The sequence below is a fragment of the Anguilla rostrata genome, chromosome 1 (assembly GCF_018555375.3).
Source record: "Anguilla rostrata isolate EN2019 chromosome 1, ASM1855537v3, whole genome shotgun sequence".
Lineage (NCBI taxonomy): Eukaryota > Metazoa > Chordata > Actinopteri > Anguilliformes > Anguillidae > Anguilla > Anguilla rostrata.
Window position 1 is genome coordinate 74,396,949 of NC_057933.1, and position 9,925 is coordinate 74,406,873.

The following is a 9,925-nucleotide window of genomic DNA, read 5'->3' on the forward strand; positions in this document are numbered from 1 at the left end:
CGTGTGTTTCCTCATTGGATTCAGAAACCTGATGCTTTTTTTTACCCTCCTGTTGTCCTCGGGGTCAAATCCTGAGTTTAACAGCAGTGAAAACTGCCCCCACCATCAGAAAAAGTTAAACATTGCCCTTTTTATATTTTTATAAAAGCACCAGGGTATACAGCACCAGGGTACTAATATTATCTTATGAGTATTTTTGTAACCCTGCAATTATGAAACTATGAAAATCATAATCAAATTTAGGTGCCAGACACCTATTATGGCAACAAAAAAAGATCTATTGTGTGAGATTTTAAGTAAAATTAGTGGTGTAGACTGAAGAGTGTCTCTAGACAGTGGAGTAGGAACAGTTACTCACCAATTTATTGATGCGTGACAGGTTGTTTCTACATGAAAAAAAGTTGATTTAGCGCTTAAAATTCAATGAAGAGGCTTTATCACAGGTAAACTTTGGTGAGGGTGGGTTGTTTCTGCAGTAAGAGAGCATGGGTGCTCAGTCAACCTACCCTGTATAAATATTAATAATAATCATAATAATAATTATTATTATTATATAGACAACAGGGTTAAATGCTCTGATCTACTTCATTATGATGTGGGAAATGACTTGGATTCCATCTTATCCAGATTACATGCTTTACATGGAATCCATTTATACAGCTGCATATTTTTTTAAACCAATTCGGATTGAGAACCTTCGCTCAAGGGTACAACTGCAGCACCCCAGCTGGTATTCAAACCTAAAAGTTCTGAGTTACAAGCCCAGTGCCCTAACCAATAGACCACACTGCCCCACCCCATCAACACAATTTCAGACTAATTGAAAACTTGTCTGTGCGACCAAGTCGTTGATTGTGATTTTGGTGCCCTCGTGTGGTAACACAGCAGATGACTGGCACTATATCTAAAACTTTGCATCTTCAAAAAAAAAAAAAAAAAAATTAAAAAATGGACCGGGAACCACCTGTATGCAGAAGCAGATGCCCCTGATTATTTATTCCGCAAAAGACTGAAAAGCTTGCTTTAATCTTTCAGCAAAATTGTTTTCTCATCGCCAACGTTTCTGAGCTTCATGTCTGGGTTTTCATTTGGATTTATCTGCTCTCGCCTGGCTTCAGCGATATCATTTTGCAGAAACCCTATATTAATCCATTCGCAAGATATTTCATTCCATGAATATCACCCTTTTAAGCGACTGGAGCACCGTCTGTATGCGGAAAAGAGTTAATTTTTTCTGCCTAGTGTCCGCCGGGAAATGCCTGAAAACGGTTTCAATAGCTTCATGTTGTTTAATACTGCTTTTGGGTATGGTGGTGTAATTTTTTCAATTTCAGTATGAGAATTTAAACTGTCTGGTTGCACCTCGCTCATGTAGCCTGCATCAACTGATTGCGTCCAATCACGCCGGAGTAATCACGCTAACTTTAAATTACCCACCAGCTGAAAACAGCAATTCGTTTATTAGTTCGTTTTCTCTGTGATTCTCAACTACCCTACGGCGCTGTCGTCTGGTTGAAATGGTTAATGCGATGAATGTGTGTATCTTGAATTTGTGTAATGTATGGAGCTTGGTTCTGATCAGCCTCGCTGGTCGAACTGAGGGTTATGAGTCAATGCTGGCCTCGGTCAAAAACAGCAAGAGAACGCCATCATACCAGTCTGAAGTACTGGGCGCCTCAGATTTGGGTCAAAGAGACACCAAATCTACCCCAGCGGCCAAGCCTGGACGCATGGATTTGTCTGATTTCCAGACCCGTTTTCCGGTCCCGCGGGTCATCGAGCGGTTGCAGGGACTCCCGCCTGCTGTCGTGCCGCGAGCTGAAAATACGATGACCAGCACCCTGGCTCAGTCACCCCAAGCGGAGACCGATGCCCTCGCGGACGTGTCGGTCAACTGCTCGAGCACCGGGTTCACCGTGCGGGTCAAGAGGGACTTCTATGGCTTCGCCGTCACGCCCTCGGAGTTGACCATCGGAAGGACGTGCAAGAGCAATGGGGTTGACGAATCCTCCAACGACTTGCTGTTCACCTATCCGCTAACGTCTTGCGATAACAGGCAAGAGGTAAATATGTTAACCAGGGGAGTCTGTCATACTCAAGCAGTTCAGTCATTGTTTGACATCCTTTTTCCAGTTGAGTTCGATAGGGGGACAGGTTAACTAATAACCACAGTGAGGGGAAGTAGAAATCTTATGCCCGTTATGGCTGAGTTTCTGTGTGACTTCCTTCCAGTACTTTATCATTGGGGGACATTGCCAAATAGCCTGAAGATAGATGTGATGTGTGCTGTGTGTATGGTTTGGTACTGGATCTGCTTTGGTTTTGGATTGGTGCTCATGGTGAAAATGACTGCATTTGTGTTTCCAGTAGTTGTGATCAGTGTGCGTTTGGAGAACTGCTTCCCATTTAGTTATTGGAGCTATGGTATTATCAATTTTTTTAAAATCATGTCTGTATAGTTTGGATGGTGTTTTTTCCCCCCCTGAAATGAGCATATCTCATATACTGCCTCAGTTAATGGTGCCAGTTGACGTGGGAAAATTGTTTATGGTTTATTTTATTGCTGAGGGAGGGAGTTGAACTGTAAATATTAAGTTTTCTGGGCCAATATCATCATGCTTTTAAGGTGTGGAACTGGAATGATGGCAATTGATGTAAGTGGTTCCTCTATTTCCCTGTGTCAGAGAAAAGTGTTTTTTTTTTTTTAAACATTGAAATCAGGGTTGTGAAGGTGTTCAATAAGTGAGTTTTATTAATTTGATTAAATAATTAAATTGTCAGAGTTTTCATGTATTTTCTTTATTGTTACTGGGGAGATTAATTTCGGATCACTGATGGGTAATTTGTTGAAGCCTGTTTGTTTTTTCTTTCTTTTTTTCTTTTTTCCAATATCTAACCAGGGGTTGTTTATTGGGTCCGGGTTAAGCCGGTTTGAAAGAACGTGATTGAATGGTGGTGCACGGAGACCATCCAGTTTGTGTGCTTTTTTGAGGGCGGGAAGTTTTATTCTGGGTTAAAACTCTCCCCCCCCCCCCCCCCCCCCCCCCCAGTGGCGAATGGGAGCACATAACTCGAGCGCTGTATCCCTTCTTTCCCCTCCTTGTGATCTCTGCACCTGTAATTGCCCTGCCCTGCCCTGCCCTGCCCTGCCCTGCCCTGCCCTGCCCTGCCCTGCCCCTGCAGAGACTGCCCGGTCACACGCTGTATAAGTACGCCCTGCACTTTGTGCCTGAGCCGACGCACCTGCCGGTCCGGTGGGCCCGCTGTCTCACCGTGGACATCGAGTGCCGCGTAAAGAGGTTAGCCGCCCCGGATTTCGTTTATTCCCCCGTCCCCTGTCCCCTCCCCCTCCCTACCCCCGCTGGAAAACGTGCATCTCTCTCTTTCATGGATGATGCCGTCCTATCTGCAGCGTCCACCAGGTGCACCTGCTCGCGGTGCGTCCTACCTGGGCGACGCCCGCACGCAAGATGTTGCAGGCCCAAATGCCGGGGTATGGAATCCAGACGATGAATGGTAAGGGGGAATGTTTAAAAAAAATTTTTTTTTTTAAGACTGTGGATTTATTATTCTAGTCATTTCTAAAATGCTTTTTGGACCCATTAGCATTATAGAGGACAGTGTTGACATTATTTGAAATTAATTTGTATTTGGACATCATATTGGATTAATTTACAGCAGAGGCAACCAACCTTGTTTTCGGAGCCCTACAGTCCTGTAGGTTTTCACCCCAACCCTAACAAAGCATATCTCATTCAACAGCTAGGGATCTTGTTCAGCGGCTAAGAGTCAGGGGTGCCAAATTAGGGTTAAAATGAAAACCTACTGGATGGTAGATTGCCAGTAACGAGGTTGGTTACCATTGATTTACAACAAAATAATTTCATGTGAGTGCGCGATTAGATGAGCAGCACGTTTCGTTGCGAAATTCCTGTGGATCTGCCGGAGCGTTTTTCTGTCCACGCTGGCGTCTGAGGAGCTGAAGCAACGTGGTTGTGCTTTTGACCCAGGCGTAAAAATGGCAGACTGAAAGGTGGCAGTACCTGCTCATACTGTCCCGTTGGTGTGTGACCCGCCACTTTGGCGTTTGTGCATGCGTCTGTGTGTGTGTGTGTGTGTGTGTGTGTGTGTGTGTGTGTTTCAGAGGGGTGGACCGGGCCCAGCCCCTCCAGCGTCTTCCTCCTGGGGCAGAGGGTGCACTTCCAGGTGTTCGCCGTCTCCCCGCCGGCTGGCGGGAGGCTCTACGTCGATCGCTGCCACGCCTCCACGGCGCCGAACCCCGACGCCTCTGTCAAGCACCCCGTCGTGGAGAACTACGGGTACGTCTCGGTGTACCGCGTGCGCGCGGACGTCTCAGTGTACCGTGTGCGCGCGGACGTCTCAGTGTACCGTGTGCGCGCGGACGTCTCGGTGTACCGTGTGCGCGCGACGTCTCAGTGTACCGTGTGCGCGCGGACGTCTCGTGTACCGTGTGCGCGGACGTCTCAGTGTACGTGTGCGCGCGGACGTCTCGTGTACCGTGTGCGCGGACGTCTCGTGTACCGGTGCGCGCGGACGTCTCGGTGTACCGTGTGCGCGCGGACGTCTCGGTGTACCGTGTGCGCGCGGGCGTCCTGTACGTGTGCGCGCGGACGTCTCGTGTACGTGTGCGCGCGGCGCTAGGTACCGTGTCGTGTACCGTGTGCCGTGCTCCATACGCGCTCTCAGTGTACCGTGGGCCGGCCTCTGTGTCACGACGCTCAGTGTACCTGGTGTCGACGCTCATGACGCCTCGTCTCAGTTAGTGCTGCCTAGTACTTGGCCAGGTCCAGTGTACTGGCCGCGCAGTCCTGTACCTGCGGCGTACGTAGCTGCACGGATTACATGCTGATGCAGTGCTTTCACCGAGCGTACAGTGCCTGAAGGTCATGGACACGACCAGTGAAAGGTACAATACCCATTTTGTAACAGTTATTCATAGCCATGAGCACATTAAGTCCAGTTCACACAGTGAACATTACTCTGACCTAACCTATGCTAAGTCAAACTAGGAGGCATGACAAGCTATAACTTCGAGATAATAATACGAATTGCAAGATAATGATACGAATTGCAGTATACGTGCTGGATGGAGGTACGTGTAACATCAGTGACACAGGAGGTACGTGCATAGCATGATAGAGGGGAATTTAAGTGACAGAAATGATCCCAGATTGTGCTTTGTGTCTGTATCTCTCTCTCTCCTCATATATAAATTACTGAACAGTCTTGGTTTTCCAAAATGCATGGTTCGCACTCAGAAGAATTACATGTGTACGCTCGTGTGTGTTGTGTGCTGGTGGTTCATACAGGTGCATGGTGCACAGCAAAAGAGAAGGCAGTAGCTCGGGATTTTGCCAGAGGACGGACAGGACCATAAATTTCGTGCTGGAGGCTTTCCAGTTTGACGATAATTCTACGGCCCAGGTTAGCCACGCCCCCCACCTGCGGAGTCTAGAATAGACCAGGAAGCCTTTGGCTTCACTTCCTGTGTTGACCTGAAAAGAAACAATTAACACACACATGTCCAGTGTTAATTCAACTCAAACAGAGTTTAAGTCCTATAGGAACCACGTGTACACTATTCATTTACTTGTGAATGTTTTACTGTGAATACATACTGTGCATACATACATGCGTGCAGTGTATATAACTACAGTCTATCCATGTTGCACTTTTCATGTGCAGACATGGTCGGTTTAAATGCATTCTATGTAACATAATACATTTCAGAGGATAACCTTTGGCAAATGCGAAATAAAAAGAAAACGGAAATAAAATAAAAACTGTTGATCTTGATCTCCCATTATGTTGCTCTAACTTGAAGCTCTTGCCCACAGTTTTTTTGTCCTGTGATGTTTATTTCATTCATCTCTTATGTAACCAGGATCATGTCAGAGAAATAAAATCTATTGCCAGAGGTGGAATGCTCATTGCAAATGGTGACAAAAAATATAAGTTTGTAAGCTTTAGTTAGGTTTCACATGCAGCTGTGCCAGGAGTGAAAATGGCCTGTTTTGAATCCCCTCTTTTTTTGTGTGATAGGTGTTCCTGCACTGCCATCTCTTTGTGGCGGTGGGGGGTCCCACGTCTACTGCCAAGTCCTGCACTCTATATGCTCACCAGATACTCTCCTCTTGTGTCCCTTCTATCCTGTCTCGTTGGTAGCAGGGGCAGGCAGTGCATTAGTACAGTGCAGAATTTCACTTGGACATACCCCTTTACAAATATTCATGAAATGTATCAAATTTAAATGTTTTGTCCTCATTGGTACGGAGACCACTTGTAATGTGAAGGACATTCGTATATCTGGTGTTATTATACAATCTATGCTCGAAGCAAAGCAGTGTTCAGAAGCTATGATGTCATAATGCATGTCGTGTTAATACAGGTCTGGCCGGTCTATAGAATCTGTGGTTTGGCAGGTCAGAGGGGATGGTAGGGGTCTGTGGTTTGGAACGTCAGAAGGGGACGGTTGGCATCTGGTTTGGGAGGTCAGAAGATGATAGTGGGGGGTCTGTGGTTTGGGAGGTCAGAGGGGGATGGTGGGGGGAGCAGAATCTCTGCTCAGACGCACCGTGTTTGCGCTCCGGCCCTGAAAGCCTTGCGCTCTTCCCGCAGGTGGAAGGAGATCTCCGGGCGAGACTCCGAGTGTGACTGCTGCGACACCCAGTGCCGGCTTTCGGGAGGGGGGCGGCCGCTACACGAAGGCAGGCTTCTCCATCACATTACAGGCATTTAGCAGACGCTCTTATCCAGAGCGACATGCACAGCTTTTACAGAGCATTTACATCCATTTATACAGCTCGATATATAATGCAGTCTGGTGAGGGGGGCGGAATTGGTGGGGGGGGGGCACGGGATCAACATTTTGGAAGGAAGTGATGGGGGCGGAGGAGGAGACTGGGGAGGAGGTGGTCATTAAAAATATTGTTCAGACCCAAACCCAAACTAAAATTTAGTAATTTGTCACTAAAACGGATTAATACCCTCCACACTGCCCAACCCTTCTCATGATCGCTGCAGTTCCCCCTCCGGTCTGAGGTCAGTGTTGCCGTGGAGATGAGTCGTGATTCCTTGCTCTGTTCTGTCCAGGCTTCCAGAGCAGTGGACCCCTGGTATTTGCTCCTGTGGGCCCAGAAACCAAAAGAAGCACACCCCCGACACACCACAAACAGGGGGAGGCCGTCTTGCCCAAGAGCAGACTGGAGGAGGAGGAAGAGGAGGTAGAGGAGGAGGAAGAAGATCGTGGGGCAGTGTTTCAGGACTTTGAGGAAGAAGAGTGGCCAGGGGAATATGAGTATGCCTATGTGTACGAGGAGGACCGTTACCGAGGGGACGGGAGCCACACCCCCTCCACTAAGAAGGCCTTGCAGTCTGGGGAGGGGGTGGAGCTTGGTGGGGAGAACATGGGATACACATTTCAGAAGGAAGTGATGGGGATGAGGGAGGAGATTGGGGAAAAGGCAGAAGCGGCAGTTGTTGAGGAGGTGGAGGGGGCAGTTGTTGGGGAGAAGGAGGAGGGGCCTATGTCTAGGGAGGAGGAGGGGGCAGTTGTTGGGGAGAAGGAGAAAGGGCTGATATTTGGAGAGGAAAAGGGGCCAGTGGTTGGGGAGAAGGAGAAGGAGGGGCCAGTGGTTAGGGAGGAGGAGCTTGATGGGGAGATGGTACAAAAATTTAAGGCAGGGATGGGGATGGGGGAGAAGCCCGAGGAGGGGGAGTGGCCAGAGTTTGATGAGAAGATTGGGGGAGGGCCAGTGTTTGGGGAGGAGGAGGAGCTTAGTGGTGAGGAGGTGCCATCATTGAAGGCAGTGATGGGGGAGGAGAATGAGGGGCAGTGGCCAGTGTTTGGGAATGGGGATTGGCCAATGTTTGATGAGAAGATTGGGGAGTGGCCAATGTTTGAGAAGATTGGGGAGGGGCCAGTGGTTGGGGAGAAGGAGTTTAGTGGGGAAGTGGTACCAACATTTAAGGCACTGATGGGAATGAGAGAGAAGACTGGGGACGGGGAGTGGCCTGACTTTGGGGAGGAGACTTGGGAGGGGGAGTGGCCAATGCTTAGGGAGGAGGGGACTCATAGGGAGGTGGGACCAGAATTTAAGGCAGTGATTGGGATGGAAGAGGAGATGGGGAAGGGAGTGGCAAAAATGTTTGGGGAGGGGGCAAAGTCATTGGTGAAAGAACGGTCAAAGTTTATGGTGGGAAAGGATGGTGGGGTTGGGGAGGGGCCAATATTTGGGAAGGAGGTGGAGCCAGTGGAACACTATGGGCTCTCCTCTGGGATTGGTGATGCTAAATTCCTGAGTGGCGGTGATTGGCTGGCCAGTACACCCTGGCATGACTGACAGTCTGAATGGATCTTCTTGGCCAGGCAGAGGCTCACTGGAAGAGAACGTCAGCATTTGATGGAACGTCATCTATTCTATTGATGCTATCGGATGAATAAAAATCTGAAAATCCTCTTGGCCGCAGGTGACATTGTTTATCTTTGTTTTCTCACCTAACACTGGTTTCCCAACCCAAACCATCATTCGCACCATATTCATACTTAACACGTTTTAATACCAAACGTAGAATTGTCATCTTAAATGCGTGATTTTTTCCCCCATTGAGATGGGTGCGTATCAGTGTAATTGTGCAGTACAGTGTATATACAATTTATATATACAGTTCCATGGAAATTTGACCTTAGTTATTTATTATGAAACCTCTTTCACCAAAGCAATATTGAAACAAACTTATAGTGTTACTTTTTTAGTGAAAAAATTGAGTTATCCAAAAACAAAAACTAAGCTAAACATGAGCTCCTGAACCTAATCCTAACCCTGAAGAATCTTGAATTCCCATAATTCCTGCAGTAAAATGTTTTTAAATTGTGTAGTTGGTGACTACATATCCCATTATCCACTTGTCTTTGGTGAAACTATTTTCTAATACCTTTTTTAAGATGGCGATATTGATAATTTAATTGTCAATATGAAGGAGGAATAAGATTTAATCCAACTAACTACAGTAAACATGTATGAAAATAATAGTTAACAGTAACTATATGTGGTTTTTAAGAACCCCTGGATTTTGGTGAAAGTTGAAATTACTTAATTATATATTTTTTCATAATTGTATGAAAGTTGGCTGTGGTCTTCGAGATTACACTGTAGTTTACACAAAATAATTTGAAAAAAAAGAGACATTTTTAACGCATTTTTAATATATATGGTAGGTTTTGGAATCCCATAATTCCAAATGAGCAAAATGCTTTAAAGTAAATTAATTTAGGTGAAAATTAAATTACTTTTTATACTTTTTTGAAGAGAGGATTATTAATTTCGATATGCATATAAAAGAATTTGGGCACCCTATTTCCAGATTGCTGTGGTAAATTTGTACGAAATTCATGCCAGCTCTAGCTGGCTATATGGTCTTCCAGAATCCTCTGTAATTCAGTGAAAACAATTTGAAATTGTGAATTATACTGGGAATAAGAAGGATTTTTGAATCCCATGATCTACAGTAAGCATCTTGTTATATGTCAGCCATAGCTGCTCACTTGGTCTTCAAGAATCCACCAGGAGCAGTGGCGTAGGCTTCGTTTGAACATTGGGGGGGGGACATTAAGCGTGGGGTGTGGGGGTCTTCCCCCCCAGGAAATTTTAAGCGTCAAACACTTCATTTCCTGCATTCTGGTGAATTTTTATGCACAAATTTGTGCCTTTTCTGCATGAATTTATGGTGGAAATAAAATCCCCTTTCCTGTTTTTATTGGGGGAGGGGGACAAATGCACGTGTTCTAAATATTGAGGGGGACGTATCCCCTGCGTCCCCCCCAAAATCTACACCTATGACCAGGAGTTAGCAAGAGGAAACAAATTCTTTGTTCTGAATGCTCCAGTGATTTCATAGATACTAT

At 46.4% G+C, this 9,925-nt stretch overlaps 1 protein-coding gene across 1 annotated transcript; it reads left to right on the forward strand.

Moving 5' to 3' along the window:
• The first annotated feature begins 949 nt into the window (after window positions 1-949).
• On the forward strand, window positions 950-8,483 carry LOC135246521 (uncharacterized). Its single transcript, XM_064320150.1, has 8 exons — window positions 950-2,063; window positions 3,184-3,299; window positions 3,413-3,516; window positions 4,145-4,319; window positions 5,331-5,445; window positions 6,064-6,178; window positions 6,621-6,728; window positions 7,114-8,483. Exons 1-8 carry the CDS (start codon window positions 1,518-1,520, stop codon window positions 8,361-8,363), a joined length of 2,529 nt encoding a protein of 842 aa, XP_064176220.1. The 5' UTR covers window positions 950-1,517; the 3' UTR covers window positions 8,364-8,483.
• The last annotated feature ends 1,442 nt before the right edge of the window (window positions 8,484-9,925 follow it).

Coding starts and splice junctions, on each gene's coding strand:
- LOC135246521 (XM_064320150.1), top strand. CDS start 1,518: ATGGTTAATGCGATGAATGTGTGTATCTTGAATTTGTGTAATGTATGG. Junction 3,517..4,144: donor TGGAATCCAGACGATGAATG/GTAAGGGGGAAT, acceptor TGTGTGTTTCAG/AGGGGTGGACCGGGCCCAGC. Junction 4,320..5,330: donor CCCGTCGTGGAGAACTACGG/GTACGTCTCGGT, acceptor TGGTTCATACAG/GTGCATGGTGCACAGCAAAA.